General features: G+C 45.6%; 1 protein-coding gene across 1 annotated transcript; it reads right to left on the bottom strand.

Annotated features, from left to right (window-relative positions):
* Positions 1-10,656: 10,656 nt before the first annotated feature.
* Positions 10,657-12,100, bottom strand: LOC134353488 (late histone H2A.2.2-like). The gene is made up of 2 exons (XM_063061492.1): positions 11,954-12,100; positions 10,657-11,058 (listed from the first exon to the last, which is right to left on the bottom strand). Exons 1-2 carry the CDS (start codon positions 12,098-12,100, stop codon positions 10,657-10,659), a joined length of 549 nt encoding a protein of 182 aa, XP_062917562.1.
* Positions 12,101-17,363: the final 5,263 nt, after the last annotated feature.

Genomic DNA, 17,363 nt, shown 5'->3' with positions numbered 1-17,363 from the left:
TAATATGATTAGGAATAGTTAGCATGGCTTTGTCAAAGGCAGGTCGTGCCTTAAGAGCCTGATTGAATTTTTTGAGGATGTGACTAAGCACATTGATGAAGGTAGAGCAGTAGATGTAGTGTATATGGATTTCAGCAAGGCATTTGATAAGGTACCCCATGCCAGGCTTATTGAGAAAGTAAAGAGGTATGAAATCCAAGGGGACATTGCTTTGTTGATACAGGGCTGGTGTGCTCACAGCAGGCAAAGAGTGGTTGTAGACAGGTCATATTCTGCATGGAGGTCGGTGACCAGTGGTGTGCCTGAGGGATCTGCTCTGGGACCCCTTCTCTTCATGATTTTTATAAATGACCTGAATGAGAAAGTGGAGGGATTGGTTAGTAAATTTGCTGATGACTCAAAGGTTGGGGGTGTTGTGGATAGTGTGGAGGGCTGTCAGAGGTTACAGCGGAAAATTGATAGGATGCAAAACTGGGCTGAGAAGTGGCAGATGGAGTTCAAACCAGAAGTGTGAGGTGGTTCATTTTGGTAGGTCAAATGTGATGGCAGAATATAGTATCAATGACTCTTGGCAGTGTGGAGGATCAGAGGGATCTTGGGGTCCAAGTCCATAGGACACACAAAGCTGCTGCGCAGGTTGACTCTGTGGTTTCAGAAGGCATGCGGTGTATTGGCCTTCATCAATTGTGGGACTGAGTTTAAGAATCAAGTGTTAATGATTCAGCTATATGGGACCCTGGTCAGACCCCACTTGGTGTATTGCGTTCAGTTCTGGTCACCTCACTGCAGGAAGGATTGGAAACCATAGAAAGGGTGCAGAGGAGATCTACAAGGATGTTGCCTGGATTGGGGAGCATGCCTTTTGATAATAGGCTGAGTGAACTCGGTCTTTTCTCCTTGGAGCGACAGAGGAAGAGAGGTGACCTGATAGAGTTGTGTACGATGATGAGAGGGATTGATCATGTGGATAGTCAAAGGCTTTTTCCCAGGGCTGAAATGGCTAACACAAGAGGGGACAGTTTTAAGGTGCTTGGAAGTAGGTACAGAGGAGATGTCAGGGATAAGTTTTTACTCAGCGAGTGGTGAGTGTGCGGAATGGGCTGCCGGCAACGGTGATGGAGGCAGATACGACAGGGTCTTTTAAGAGACTCCTGGATGGGTGCATAGAGCTTAGAAAAATAGGGGGTTAAGGTAATAGGTAATTTCTAAAGTAAATACGTGTTCGGCACAGCATTGTGGGCCGAAGGGCCTGTATTGTGCTGTAGGTTTTCTGTGTTTTCTATGTTTCTACATCTTCCTCTGTAATCTGTATAGGGGCCATGATAGGATAATCTGTATTGCCTCACTTCTGTAGACTCTGTGTCCAACTCCTGAATAAATACAAATGCAAAACAATCATTTAAGATTTCCCCCAGCTCTTCTGGCTCCACATATGGATTACCATTCTGATCTTCCACAGGACCAGTTTTCTCCCTTGCAATCCTTTTGTTCTTAACATAGCTGTAGAATCCCTTCGGATTCTCCTACAGCTTGTCTGCTAGGACAACCTCATGCATTCTTTTAGCCTTCCTGATTTCTTTCCTGTGTTCTCATGCATGTCTTATATTCCATAACCACCTCATTTTTCCTTACCTGCCTATTCTGCTGTGCACCCCTTTTTTTCTGAAGTAGGGCCTCTGGTGGTGGCATCCGTTAGTCTCGCGAGACCATGGATCTGCGCCTGGAAAGTCTTGCTTCAGTCTGTGTGAGAGCAGCGTCTGTTGTGGCTGTAGAGTCCCACACGGGAGTGACAGTCTCGGCTGCAGTGACTGCACTTGAAGGCACTGTCCTCCAGTGTTGTCTTGGAGCTGTTTTCCTGATGAGTGCGCTTTTCTTCAGTAGCAAGCCTGAGCTTCTCTTCTCTTTTTAGACCTCTGCGTACTTCCAGCCTCAGTGAGAGCGATCGCCTGCGATGTCCTCCCACCTCTCGACATTCATTTTCAGTGACTTCATGCCTCTCTTGCAAACGTCTTTGAAACGAAGATGGGGCCGCCCTTGTGCTCCCTTGCCGGAGGCCAGTTCCCTGTACAGTAGGTCTTCCGGGATCCTCCCGTCTGACATGCAGTGTTCGTGGCCCAGCCAGCGGAGACGGTGTTGTTGGAGCAGGGTGAAGAGGCTGGGTATCTGGGTGCGGGCCGGGACCTCATTGCTGGTGACTCGGTCAGTCCACTTGATATCCAGGCTGTGTCTCAGGCTGCGAAGGTGGAAGGCATTGAGATGCTGCTCTTGTCTGTAGTGGAGGCTCCAGGTCTCACTGCCGTAAAGCAGTGTGCTGAGGTCGCAGGCCCTGTAGACTGCAACTTTGGTGTGCGTCGTCAGCTTTCTGTTCCCCCAGACTCTCTTTGTCAGCCTGGCGAATGTTGAAGCTGCTCGTCTGATCCGTCTGTTGATCTCGGGGTCTAGGGAGAGGCTGTCCATGATGGTGGAGCCAAGGTATGTAAACTCGTGAACTATGTCTAGCTCGTAGTTGTTGATGGTAATGGCCGGGGTGTGCCCAACGCCTTGGCCCAACACGTTGGTTTTCTTCAGGCTGATGGTCAAGCTGAAGTCCTGGCAGGCTCTTGAGAAACTGTCCATGAGGCGTTGCAGTTGCTCTTCAGAGTGTGTTGCCAGTGCCGCATCATCTGCAAACAACATGTCCCTGATGAGTACTTCACAAACCTTGGGTTTTGCCCTCAGCCGGGACAGACTGAGCAGCCTCCCGTCCAGTCTGGTGTGGAGGTAGACACCATCAGTTGATGTTCCAAAGACGTGCTTCAGCATGACTGCGAAGAAGATGCCAAACAGGGTGGGGGCAAGCACACAGCCCTGCCTCACACCGCTGCGGATGTTGAAGGCCTCCGAAGAAGAGCCGTCAAACTGAACGACACCCTTCATGTCTGTGTGGAATGACTGAACTATCCTGAGGAGCCTCGGGGGGCAACCAATCCTGGCGAGGATTTTGAACAGGCTGTCTCTGCTCACAAGGTTGAAGGCCTTCGTAAGGTCAATGAAAGCGACGTAGAGTGGTTGTCTTTGCTCTCTGCATTTCTCTTGTAGCTGTCGAAGGGAGAAGGTTCTGTCGATTGTAGAGCGTTCTGACCTGAAACCGCACTGAGACTCGGGATATACCCTTTCGGCTATTTTCTGCAGTCTGTTCGGGACCACGCGGGTGAAGACCTTCCCAACGATGCTCAGCAAGGAGAATCCCCTGTAGCTGTGACAGTCGCTTCTGTCACCTTTGTTCTTATATAGGGTGACAATGTTGCAGTCTCTCATGTCTTGCGGCACTGCTCCCTCTGTCCAGCACTGGCACAGTAGTTCATGCAGGTGGTTTAGCAGGACGCCCTTTGCACATTTGATAGCCTCTGGTGGAATGCCATCCAATCCTGGTGCCTTCCCAGTGGGCAGGCTGTCAATGGCTTTACTCAGCTCTTCGGCAGTCGGCAATGCATCAAGTTCCTCCATGACAGGCAGGCATTCCACGGCGTCTAGCGCGCTGTCCGAGATGCTGTTTTCTCTGGAGAAGAGTTCAGAGTAATGCTCCACCCAACTCTCCATCTGCTTGCCTTTGTCATTGATGGTCTCGCCTGTTATGGTTTTCAATGGTGTTGTCTTGCTCTGGGTTGGCCCGATGGCTTTCTTGATCCCCTCGTACACTCCACGGATGTTGCCTGTGTCAAATGATGACTGAATGTATTTGCATAGTTGTAGCCAATAGTCATTTGCACAGCATCTGGCTGTTTCCTGGGCCTTGCTTCTTGCTGTCCTTAGTGCTTGCAGTGTTGCCTGGGTGGGGTGGCGTTTGTGCTCTAGTAGTGCAACACGCTTCACCTCGATGACAGTGGTGAGCTTACTTGAGCTCGCTTCAAACCAGTCCTGTGTCTTGCCCCGTTTCTTCCCGAAGGCCTTGAGTGCAGAGCAGTGGATAGTGTCCCTGAGAGAGTCCCATCTCTGCTGAGCATCTCCTTCTGGTGGGTCTGCAAGGAGAGCATCCTTCAGTGACTTGATGAACTCTGCAGCTTTGTCTGGGTGTTGTGTCTTACTGGCATCGATGCGCTGCTTGCCTGGAGGCTTGGCGCAGTGCATCTTCTTCAGCCGAAGTCTGATCTTGCAATAAACCAGAGAGTGATCCGTGTCGCAGTCAGCACTCTGAAAGGAGCGAGTCATGAGCACGTTTCTCAGGTGACGGCGTCTTGTGATTATCAGGTCTCGCTGGTGCCAGTGTTTGGAGCAGGGATGCTACCAAGACACCTCGTGCTGAGCTTTGGTCTGGAAGTAGGTGTTGGTGACACACAATTCATGGAGCATGCAAAGCTCGAGCAGTCATTGCCCGTTGTCATTCATGCTGCCAATCCCATACCGGCCCAGGCAGCTTGGCCAGGAGTCGTGGTCGGCACCCACTCTGGCGTTGAAGTAGCAGCAACTGTTCCTGACTTGGGATCTCCTGTATTATCATTGAGAGCTGGTCGTAGAACTTGTCCTTTGTGTCTTGTGTAGAGGGTAGGGACATAGACGCTGACAAGGTTGACAGGCCCGTCGGATGTGTGGAGTCGAAGTGAGAAAATCCGCTCTGTCCCTTTCTCACTAGGCTCTATCATCTTCAGCAGTGAGTTCTTCACAGCAAAGCCGACACCATGCTCTCTGGTCTCATCTGAGCCCTTCCCCTACCAGAAGAAGGTCTAGTCTCTTTCACGTAGGGTTCCGATTCTGCGAGACGTATCCCTTGGAGTGTTGCAATATCCACTTGGAGTCTCGACAGTTCATTGTTAATCACTGCTGTCTTGCGTGTGTCACTGATTTCCCAAAGGTGATCTGATATACCAGTTGTCATGGTCTGTATATTCCAGCATCCTAGTCTGAGTGCTGGCTTCTTTCTCTGTCTTCTAGTTGTGCTTGGTGCACCGTTTACAGTCTGCAGTTCGGGCTACTTGTATCCCTAAGCCCCACGCACCCAGTGGAGCGGGCAGACTGTGGCGGGACAGCACCTAATTGGCAGGGGGCTGCCCAGCTTGAGATGGGCGGTAGCTGTCCAGTGAGACGCGATGGTCTCTCCCTCCGTCAAAAGCAACTCCTGGCACCTTGCTCTACGCCAGTCAAGCGCAGGCTTATAACCGGTAGACTGCTGCTTTCCGTGTTGTGCTGACGCGGTGAGGCAATGCTGGAGTGTCCTCTCCAGGGCGCAGGCCTGGGCAAGGTTGTCCAAGGGAAGGGCAAGGACCGATACAACTTGGCACCAGTGTCGTCACAGGAGTTGCCAGAACGAGGTTGAAGGCAACGTCGGACTGCCTTAGGGACTCCAGCTCTGGATTTGTCCTTAGGATTTACTCCCGAAGCCTTTCCCATCAGTGGCTATGGCCGCAAGGCAGCGGAGGTTTGAAATCAGAGTTTCCCTCTCCTAAATGGACTGTCATCCCAGGCTGACAAGATCCATCTGCCCGAAGCACTGGTTTTAAGGCACCAGGACCCGCCTTCACCCCTTCTCCTGTCAGCAGAAACAGTTCCGCCGGGCTTAGAGGCTAAGCCACACGAGAAGGCCAGGAGTTGGTCTTGGTTGTCAGAGGCTATTTGAGGCGCATGCCGTGAGGAGCACTTTTAGGTAGTGGGAGCTTGTCCCCACTACCACTCCTCGGCTTGATAGGCACATGCAAATTTTGTACTTTCAAAATTTCATTTTTGAAGGCCTCCCAATTCTCTCACTTACCAAGTACACCTTTGCCAGACAACAGCCTGTCCCAGTCCACACTTGCCAGATCAATTCTGATACCATGAAAGTTGGTCTTTCTCCAATTTATCATCTCAACACATGGGCCAAGCCTATCCTTTTCCATATTTATTTTGAAACTAATGGAATTATGATCACTAGGTATGTAGTGTTCCCCTACACAAACTTGTGTCACCTGCCCTGTCTCATTCCCTAATAGTAGATAAAGTATTGCACATTCTCTCATTAGGACTTCTACATACTAGTACAGGAGTTGGGAGATTATGTTGCCGTTGTACACCGTGCTGGTGAGGGCGCACCAAGAGTATTGATGAGGATTAATAATGAGTCCTAGCCGGCTGGAGGTGTGCTGGCATCAGCGCCGGAGTTCAGAGCGAAGGCTCCCGAGCCAGCTCCCCTGGCACGCTTTCCATCCGTGCTAGGTTAAGCGTCGAGCTAGCAACTCAACCTCATAAAAAAGAAATTGCCTGCTACAGAAACATCAACAGGAAAAAGTTGATAGCCTATGCTCTCTCGTGAGTTTAAAGGCAATTTCTCTCATAATGAGCCCTGATGGAGGGTTTCAACGCAAAAAGTCAGCTGTTTATTTCTCTCCATAGACGCTGCCTGACCTACTGAGTTTCTCCAGCATTTTCTATGTGTTACTCCGAATTTCCAGCATAGGCAGAATCTCGTGTCCAAGATTATTCTGTGCAGTCACCGTGTCATAGGAAGATTTAAGAGAATGTTCCTTGGACCAGGACATAACAACATAAGAAAAGGAGCTGGAGTAGGCCGTTTGGCCCGTCAGGCATGCTCCGCCATTCAATAAGAACATGGCTGATCTGGCTACGGACTCATCTCCACCTACCTGCCTTTTCCCCATAACTCTTAGTCTCCTACTATGAAAAAATCTATCCAACATTGTCTTAAATATATTAACTGACATAGCCTCCACTGCTTCATTGGGCAGCAAATTTCACAGATTCACCACCCTCTGGGAAAAGCAGTTCCTCTTCTTCTCCATCCTAAATCTACTCCCCCGAATCTTGAGGCCATGTCCCCTAGTTCTAGTCTCATGTATCAGTGGAAACAACTTTCCTGCCTCTATCTTATCTATCCCTTTCATCATTTTATATGTTTCCATAAGATCTTCCCCTCATTCTTCTGAATTCCAGCGAGTACAGTCCCAGGCAACTCAATCTCTCCTCATAGTCTAATCCCCTGATCTCTGGAGTCAACGTGGTGAACTTCCTCTGCACCGCCTCCAAAGCCAGTATATCCCTCTACAAGTAAGGAGAACAGAACTGCCCGCAGTACTCCAGGTGCAGCCTCACCAGTACCCTGTACAGTTGCAGCATAACCTTCCTGCTCTTAAGTTCAATCCCTCTAGCAAGGAACGCCAACATCCCATTTGCCTTTTTGATAGCCTGCTGCACCTGCAAACCAACCTAGAGGACTTGAGTTATAGGGAGAGATGGGCAGGTGAGGTCTTTATTCCTTGGAGGGTAGGAGACAAAGGGGATTCTGTCTGCTTCAAGGATGTCTGCAGAAAGTAAGAACTTCAGTATAAATTCTCGATATTAAATGGAACAATTGAACCATTGAATGAGTCGGACTGATAGTAAATCAGCTATGATTGATTGGAGGAGCAGATTCAATGTACCAAATAGCCTTTATCATGTTCTTGTATCTTATGGTCTTTTTTTATGTGAATGTGCTCTAGAATATCATCGTCACAAATTAAATCTCTGACCACAGTGCCTTTCTCTTCAGGAAATATGGATGGGAATTATATATTTCAGTCCACACCCTCTGGTCCCAAAGAGAGGTCGACACTTTTGTCCCTAATACTGGGCGTTTACAGGTCTGTATGCTCACAGCACAATGTGGAGAGCTCTATAGCTCTGTGTCCTTGTGTTGAAAGACTTGGTGTTGTAAAGATCTTTATCCTTGTAGTGGATTGCTGACTCTTTCTGTACAGTGTAGTGTGGCATGTTTTCATTGACTTCTTTCAGTTGTTGTTTCATGTGGCATTCACTCTTCTAATTGAAGTGAGGCCAGGGAGGAGCAGATGTGAGCCTGTCCGTTTGGGAGTTGGGGTTGGAGTGATCTTCATCTGGCATCTTGTCCAGAGTATTTGAAGCACACAAACCTCCACACGACGTCAACGTGTTGATCCAGGTCATGCAGGATTCCTGTTGATTCAAATGTTCAAAGATGCATTTGTTATCGAAGTATACAGCTCTGATGTTCTTCTTCTCCGGGTAGCCATGAAACCAAGGCAGCACGGTCATTAACCCCCAAATCCTCCCCACCACACAAAAAAAATGAACAAAATCAGAACAGGCACATCAACCCATAAATCCCCCTCCCCACACAAAAAAAACTAACAAAACAGAACAGACACATTAACTCCCAAATCCCTCTCCCCGCACAAAAGAACGAAAAAGATCAGGTGAAAAAACACAAAATATAAAAATCTATAAGACTGAGAAAAAGTCTATAGTCAAAGTCCATATCCAAAACGCAGAAACCTGGGCAACAGTCTCTGGCAGTGTGGCAGGCTCTCCCCCCTCCAACACAGAGCAATCAAAAGACAATCAGCTGGCACTCACCCTCCACAACGTCAAAGAACGGGCAAGGAAGTGGCAAATGAAATACAATATTTTAAAATGCATGGTCTTGCACTTTGGTAGTAGAAGTAAATGTGCAGACTATTTTCTGAATAGGGAGAAAACCCATAACTTTGAGATGCAGAGGGACCTGGGAGTCCTTGTGTAGAACACCCTAAAGGTTAACTGCAGGTTGAGTCAGTTGTGAGGAAGGCAAATGCAACCATTTCAAGGGGTCTAGAATACAAGAGCACGGATGTGATGCTGAAGCTTTATAAGGCACTGGTGAGGCCTCACCTTGAGTATTGTGAACAGTTTTGGGCTGCTTATCTAAGAAAAGATGTGCTGATATTGGAGAGGGTTAAGAGGAGATTGGCAAGAATGATTCTGGGAATGAAAGGGTTATCATACGAGCAATGTTTGCAAGCTCTGGGTCTGTATTCACTGGGATTTAGGATTTGAGGTAGATCGCATTGAAATGTTTTGAATGTTGAAAGGCCTAGACAGAGTAGATGTAGAAAGGATGTTTCCCGTGCTGGGGGTGTCAAGAACAAATGGGCACTGTCTCAGGATAGAGGGGCATCCATTTAAAACAGAGATGCGGAGAAGTTTCTTCAGCCAGAGGTGAGTCTGTGGAAATTGTTACCACAGGCAGCTGTGGAGGCCAGTTTACTGGGTGTATTTAAGACAGAGATTGATAGATTCTCAATTGGAAATGGCATCAAAGCTTATGGGGGAGAAAGGCAGGGAGTGGCACGAAGGAGGGGAGAAAAGGATCAGGCGTGATTGAACGGCAGAGCAGACTCAATAGACCAAATAGCCTAATTCTGCTCTTATGGTCTTACAGTTTCATATTCAAATACCGTGAGCTGTATGAGGAAAGAACACCTGACAATTTTTGAAGTAATTTTTGTTTACAGTTGTTTGTCACTTTGTAAAAGTCAAGTGTGTCCCACCAGCACAGTTCTGTGGATGTGCAGGTATGTGTGTGACTGGAATAAAAGCATAGAAGGGTACAGCACAAGAACAGGTCATTCAGCCCATAATGTTATGCCAAACCAGCTCAAAAGCAAATCTAAAAACACCCAAGTACTAATCCCTACTACTTATTTAATTCCTCCATTCATGTGCCCATCCAAATGTCTCTTAAAAGCCTCTGATGTATTTGTCTCTTCCACAATACCAGGCAGTGCATGCCAGGCATCCCCAACTCTCTGAGTAAATAACTTACCCTTCACATCACCTTTGAAACTACAATGTGTGCCCTCTGGGAGGAGACATTTCAACCCTGGAAATAGATCCTCTCTGTCTGCTCTATCTATGCACCTCATAATCTTGAAAACCTGTCAGATCTCCCTCGACCTCCAGCGCTCCAAAGAAAACAACCCAAGTTCATGCAGCCTCCCAAAATCCTGTCGTGTTCTATAATTCAGTATTTGTACCGATCCGTGATTAAAATGAAAATTGAATTCACAGTTACTCTTATATCGGAGAACTAGCTTAAGGCGATTCTGCAGGTCGTGTTCTATGAATTATGTTTGGTTTTTTTTTATTTTTTTGCGCAATTTCTCCTCTTTTGCACATTGGTTGTTCATCGGTCTCTCATTTTTTTTGCTAATTAGATTGTGTTTGTTTCGTGGGTTTCTGCAAGAAGAATTTCATGATTGAATATAATGTACATACTTTGGTAATTTTACTTTGAACAGTACATTGCTCGCATGAAAACGTTCAGGGTTGCATGTGGTAACACGGATGTACTCTGATAATAAATTTTACTTTGAGCATTAAAGGTAATTCACAGTCTATATTATAAGTGGATCAGGAGGTACTATTCACAAAAAAAAGTTTCGTACTGTTCTATAAAATTATTTTCCTCTTGGAGACGTTAGAAATTTCACAATTTTAGTGGTCTGGCAGTTAGTTTTGGCGCTTCCCCTGTTGCTTGTTCATTGGTGAAAAAGGACTCTCTGTGATCGGGCATTTCCGCTGAGAATTAGTAAATCCCCTAGAAGATTAGGCAATTTACCGCCACTCAAGCGCCATTCAGAAAGTAGAGGCAACTGCAGGAAAAAAAAGGTTAATTTTCGATAAAAGAGGGGACTGGGACGGAGACCGGGTTTAGAGAGAGCGTTCTATGTGCAGATAAATGTTGTAATTTTCAGTGGAGGAAAAGCGCTTTAGACTGAGTTTAATACACTACGAGTGACGCGCAGTTCGAAAACACCCGGAGGCACCCCAGTCTTTATCAGCCCTTTCCGTAGACAATATGGGTGGCTCTGAAAAGAGCCTTTGGGTTTTTTAAACTGACGCTTCACTTATTTATTTCCCCTTGGGGTTGGTGGGTCCGCCGCTCTTTTTGGGCAAAAGCACGGCCTGGATATTGGGCAGCACCCCGCCCTGAGCGATGGTCACTCCTCCCAGCAGCTTGTTGAGCTCCTCGTCGTTGCGGACGGCCAGCTGCAGGTGTCTGGGGATGATGCGCGTCTTCTTGTTGTCTCGGGCCGCGTTGCCGGCCAACTCGAGAATTTCAGCCGTCAGATACTCGAGCACAGCAGCCAGATAGACCGGGGCTCCGGCACCCACCCGCTCAGCATAATTACCCTTTCTCAGGAGTCTATGAACTCGGCCCACCGGGAACTGCAGTCCGGCGCGGGACGAGCGAGACTTGGGTTTGCTCTTAGCCTTACCACCTTTTCCTCGTCCACTCATTTTCACACAGTCCTACACAGAGAATGAGAAAACTGTTCCGCATTCGGCCTTTTTATAACTTTCGGGAGGATTGGGGAAGGGCACTTACGATTGGTGGTGCAGCAAGCTCTTCAATTGGTGATTTGGAGAAACCCAATCAGCGAGTTGTCCAATTCTCCAATCACCAGACGGCAGCGGGAGAAGCGCGCAAAATAACCGTCACTATCCAAAAGTACCTGACATTTGAAAAACCCGCCAAGGAAAAAGTAAAATTAAACTATTGTCCTAAAAAAAATCAATTAGCAATATGTGTGTGAGCATAGACTGCCCACATGGCTAGTTATTTCCTGTCCGCACGAAATGTGAATTAATTCTATCATAACTGTTTCTGGGAAGGTGCCATTCTTTGTAAAAACACATCGCATCATGGAACCGTATCTTCACAAACTGTGGTGAAAGCACAGAAACAACAATATGAGAGTTCATTGTTCTCGATTCAGAGCACTTCAGAAACAGTATAGTGGAGTAATTGAGAGGCATTACTTCATCTCTCGAACATATACAACAGCAAGCTCACAAAATTCCTGTTCAACTTAATTCTTTGTCAATGGAAATAAGTGTTTTAAGATGGAGTCAAACTAACGGGGAAGGGGAAGTTCCGTGTTAGTGCAATATGCAGGAACACTAAAATTTCAGCAGGCAAGGGGACAGCTAATTGTCATTAACATAATTCTGATAAATATTATCTCCTAAAACAGAGATATTAAAGCAGTTGCAGAAAAGTATTGTGGAAATATTGACAAATCTTTCTTGGAAACTTTAGGTGACTTTTAATAGAGCCATTGGTGTTTCAGTTTGTTTTGTCAGCATCCTATGGAAATGCACTTGGAGTTGATGTACTTGGTCACTGCCTTGTCCCTTCAATCACCGTCTGCCTGGCAAGCTCCACAAGCAGCAGCAGGCACATAACTGTCTGGATCTCCCAGGAAGTGACAGTAAACTGCTTCTTGTAATGGTCTGGTTTGGAAGCCCCGCCACCAATGCGCTTGAAAATCTCTGTCACAAAGGGGTTCATGATGATGGCTATCACCTTGGAGGAGCTGGCAATGTCTCCAAAGCCCAAACAACCTTCCTAAAATGGTGGGACCAGAACTGTATGTAATACTCCAGATGTGGCCTAACTACATCTGGAGTATTATAAGTCTGGAGTTTTATAAGTCTACAACATAACTTCCTGATGTTTGCACTCATTGCCTCGACTAAAAAGGGCAAGCATGCCATATGCCTTCTTAACCACCTTGTCAACCTGTTCAACCACTTTCAGGGGACTATGAACTTAGACTCCCAAGATCTGTCTACTTATGAATACCATTAAGGGTCTTGCTCTTAACAGTGTGCTGTCTGTTTACATTTGGTCTACCAAGGTGAAACACCTCACATTTTGCTGGGTTACACTCCATCTGCTATTTCTCTACCCTATCTGCAACTGATCTGTATCATGTTGTATTCCCTGCCAGTCTTCTATGCTATCCACAACACCACCAATCTTCACATCATCTGCAAACTCACTATCCCAACCATCTACATTTTCAGAGCAACACACACACACACACAAAATGCTGGAGGAACACGCAGGGCAGGCAGCATCTATGGAGGGGAAGAAACAGTCAGCATTTTGGGCTGAGAAACTTCTTCAGGATAGGGAAGACACCAGAATAAAAAGGTGTGGTGGGGAGGGGAAGGAGGACTAGTTAAAAGGTGATAGGTGAAGCCAGATGGGTGGGTAAGGTAAAAGGCTGCAGAAGGAATCTGATAGGAGAGGGAATGGATCATGTGAGAAAGGGAAGAAGGAAGGGTCGCAGCGGGAGGTGATGTAGGTGGAGAGAAGAGAAACGAAGCCAGAGTAGGGGACAGAAAGAGAGGACAGGGAGAAGGAAAACATTTTTTTAAACTGGAAATCGATGTTCATGCCATTAGGTTGTAGGCTACCCAGGCAGAATATGAGGTGTTGCTTGAGGGTGGCCTCGTCATGGCACAATTGTTGGTCATGCAATGATATGTCAGAGTGGGAATGGGGATAGGAATCAAAATGTTTGGCCACCAGGAAATTATGCTTTTGGCAGGTGGAGCAGAGGTACTAGCCAAAGTCATCTCCCAATCTATGACAGGACTCACCAACTTAGAGGAAAATGCATTAGGAGCACTGAACGCAATAGATGATCCCAGCAGATTTGTTTTGTTGTATTGCCTCACCTGGAAGGATTATTTGGGGGTGAGGGAGGAGGTACATGGGCAGTTGCAGCATTTCTGTCACTTACAGAGGTATGTACCAGGAGAGAGATTAGTTGGAAGGGACGAATGTTCAAGGGAGATCGAGAAAGGGGAAGGAGGTGTCAGAAATGGATCGAATGAATTTAAAGGCAGATCTCCCATGTCTGTGCCCATAGCTACTGCTTGAGTCTGGAGAAAAAGGGAGGATCCAAAGAAATTGTTGAGGGTGAAAACCGGCTCTGCCAGAGAGAGGAGGGTGGTGGTGGCGGGAAACTGTTTTTTATTTTGTTGAGGAAGAAGCGCAGAGTTCTAAGGCCTTCTTGATAGAGGATAGAAGTATATAGGGACTGGAGATCCATAGTGAAAATGGGGCAGTCAAGGCCAGGAAAATTGAAAGTTATTGAGAGTTCAGAATCAGGTTTATTACTACTGGCATGTGTCATGAAATTTGTTAACTTAGCAGCAGCAGTTCAATGCAATGCATAACATAGAAGAAGAAAAAATAAATAACAGTATATGTATATTGAATAGATTAAAAATCATGCATAAATAGAAACAATATATACATATTTAAAAAGTGAGGTAGTGTTCATGGGTACAATGTCCATTTAGGAATCATGTGGCAGAGGGGATGAAGCTGTTCCTGAAAATCGCTGAGTGTGTGCCTTCAAGCTTCTGTACCACCTACCTGATGGTAACAATGAGAAAAGGGCATTCCCTGGGTGCTGGGGGTCCTTAATAATGGACACTGCCTTTCTGAGACCCTGCTCCTTAAAGATATCCTGGGTACTACAGAGACTAGTACCCAAGATGGAGCCAACTAAATTTACGACCCTCTTCAGCTTCTTTTGGTCCTGTGCAGTAGCCCCCCACTCCCATATCAGACAGTGATGCAGCCTGTCAGAATACTCTACAGTACATATATAGAAGTCTTTGAGTATTTTTGTTGTCATGTTGTTTCTTCAAACTAATGAAGTATAGTCCCTATCTTGCCTTCTTTATAACTGCATCGATATGTTAGGTTAGGTTAGGTTCTCAGAGATCTTGACACCCAAAAACTTGAAACTGCTCACTCTAGCAACACACATCAAAGTTGCTGGTGAACGCAGCAGGCCAAGCAGCATCTATAGGAAGAGGTGCAGTCGACGTTTCAGGCCGAGACCCTTCGTCAGGACTGCTCACTCTCTCCACTTCTGATTGCTCTATGAGGATTGGTATGTGTTCCTTCATCTTACCCTTCCTGAAGTCCATAATCAGATCTTTCATCTTACTAACATTGAGTGGAAGGTTGTTGCTGTGATACCACTGCACTAATTGGTATATCTCACTCCTGTATGCTCTCTTGTCTCCATCTGAGATTCTACCAACAATGGTTGTATCATCAGCAAATTTATAGATGGTATTTCAGCTATGCCTAACCACACAGTCATGGGTATAGAGAGAGTAGAGCAGTGGGCTAAGCACACACCCCTGAGTGCACCAGTGTTGATCATCAGCCAGGAGGATATGTTATCACCAATCCGCACAGATTGTGGTCTTCTGGTTAGGAAGCCGAGGATCCAATTGCAGAGGGAGGTACAGAGGCCCAGGTTCTGTAACTTCTCAATCAGGATTGTGGTAATGATGGTGTTAAATGCTGAGCTATCGTCGATGAACAGCATCCTGACATAGGTGTTTGTGTTGTCCAGGTGGTCTGAAGCCATGTGACGAGCCATTGAGATTGTGTCTGCTGCTGACCTATTGTAGCAATAGGCAAATTGCAGTGGGTCCATGTCCTTGTTGAGTAAATTGAGGGCACGTGAAGAGTCACAAATGTAGGTGGGAAGGTACTGAGGCAAAGGGTGCAGAATGGAGTCAATATCTTGTAAATATATTGTTTTATTTAAGCATTCTTAATTCATGTAAAAAGTGTGTGAATGGCATACGTCATTATGCCACCACATCACATGTGAGTGTCTCACAAAAGAAACCAGATAGATACATATCTCCCATCTTCTAGGATTTTCTTTTGATTAGTTTTTGGAGTTACAAAACATAATGGAGGTAACGAAGAAGTTTTAAAATTAACCCAAGATGACAACCTACCTGTTAAAGAGCAGCACTTTTTTTTCTTCACAAGAGGACAAAAATACTTGAGTTTAAAAAAGTGCAGCGCGAGTTGCTTTGAAAAGGGAGCGAGACAGTTGAGAAAAAAATTGCAGAAACTGGAAAAATTTATGGTTTCATAAGAGTGAATACCAGATGGTAATAATCATAAATTTAAAAATTGGCAGAAATGGCTGGCTGCATTGGAAAGTTTAACGCATTCCATTCCACAACAGGTAATTGATTTTGTATACTGAATGAATTGGGCAGTACTTTGAAGCAAATTAAATAGCCAATACAAAGTGAGTTCCAGTTCTGCTGAGTGATACAGATAGAAAGGCATAAAGTTTGCTTAAAAGTTTAACTGCTCCAACCAAACCAGCCAAAATGAGCTTTGCTGATATTGTAAACATAATGCAGGAACACTTAGAACCAAAACCATTGTTGCTTGCTAAATGTTTTAAGTTTCATAAGTGGAATCAAAAGGAAGGGAAGCCCATTTTAGCTTACGGGACTGAATTTTAAAAATTGTCCAAGCGTTGTCAGTTGAGTGGTGGGCTTAATAATGCACTGAAAGATCATTTCATTTGTGGAGTCTTACAAGAAAGCATTCAAAAATGGCTCCTAATTGAGGCACAATTCACATTTAAGAGAACAGTTGAAATCACTGTAGCAATGAAACCAGCAGACAGAGATGCCTGTGAGTTGCAGTCAGGAATGAAAGTGAGTGTGAACAAAATTGCAACATCTAAACAGAAACCTGCCTGGCTGAACAATCTGTTACTGTTGTGGCAGGGGCTCACATACACCAGATCACTGCGGGTTGAAAGGCAAAGCTTCCAGAAAATGCTAGAAGTAGAGAACATACAATGAACAGGTCAGGCAGACAAAAATAAATGGACTACACAGGTAAGAGAGAAAGATTAAAAAGTCAAGAGGCAGTTTGAAATAGAGCATTAATCTGCATGCTGTGATGAAATATCTGATAATGATGACATAGGACAGTGTAGCCGTAAGATTTACAATGTGAAAAATAACAAGAGCAGAAGGGAATGAAAAACTCAAGGATATAAGTTTCAAGAGAGAGGGGAAAGATTTAAATGAGACCTCCAGGGCAATTTACTGACACAGTGTGCAGCGGGTACATGGAACAAGTTGTCAGAGGCAATGGATAAGGCAGACACGATAACAACATTTACAAGATATTTGAAAAAGAGCATAGAGGGATATTTGGCAAATGGAACTTGCTTAGATGGGCATTTTGGTCAGCACAGATGAGTTGAGCCAAAGGGATTACTTACCCAATGCCTCTGTCTCTAGTTACTAAGCCAGTGTTAGATCCTGTGGGTTTAACAACCTTCCATGTGGAACCTTGTCAAAGGTTTTATTAAAGTCCGTGTAAACCACATCATCCACACTGCCCTCATCAGTGTATTTAGCTACCCCTTCAAAAATAGACCTAAATTATATTAGTCTCTCCATAACCACGATGTAGTGACTATCCCTCATCAATCACTGCCTTTCCAGGTGCAGGTTATTCCTGTCTCTTGGAATATTTTGTCAGTCTTCTCCTTGCAACAGATATTAGACTAATTGGCCTTTCATTAAATGAGTTATTTCCATTGTCCTACTTGAATAAATTTGCTGTCTTCCCGTTATCTGACACCTCACCTGTAACCAGTGAAGGTCTCCTGTCTTCTCTCTTACAGCAGGCTAGGATAAGCTCATCAAAAATGGAGGGCTACATGGGAGAGAAGGGTTAGACCGATGTTAGGGCAGGTTAAAAGGTCAGCACAACTTGATGGGCAATAAGGCTTGTACTATGGTGTAATGTTCTATGTGCTAAGTTCACTCTGATCCCTGCTAAGCTCAAATTTCATCTCCTTACATGTAGACCAGTTAGTCCGTCTTCAGTGGTTGGGAAGATGTTGGAATCCATTATTAAAGTTGAGGTTTCAGGGTACTTGGAAGCAGATGATAAA

This window comes from Mobula hypostoma, chromosome 11 (assembly GCF_963921235.1).
Source record: "Mobula hypostoma chromosome 11, sMobHyp1.1, whole genome shotgun sequence".
NCBI classification, from domain to species: Eukaryota; Metazoa; Chordata; class Chondrichthyes; order Myliobatiformes; family Myliobatidae; genus Mobula; species Mobula hypostoma.
This window is presented reverse-complemented; position numbering and strand designations above follow the sequence as displayed.

Bases quoted from the DNA above. Each gene is read 5' to 3' on its own strand.
- LOC134353488 (XM_063061492.1), bottom strand. From the start codon at position 12,100: ATGAACCCCTTTGTGACAGAGATTTTCAAGCGCATTGGTGGCGGGGCT. The intron at 11,059-11,953 runs GTGATTGAAGGG...TTCTCTGTGTAG, and splicing joins TGGAGCTTGCCAGGCAGACG to GACTGTGTGAAAATGAGTGG.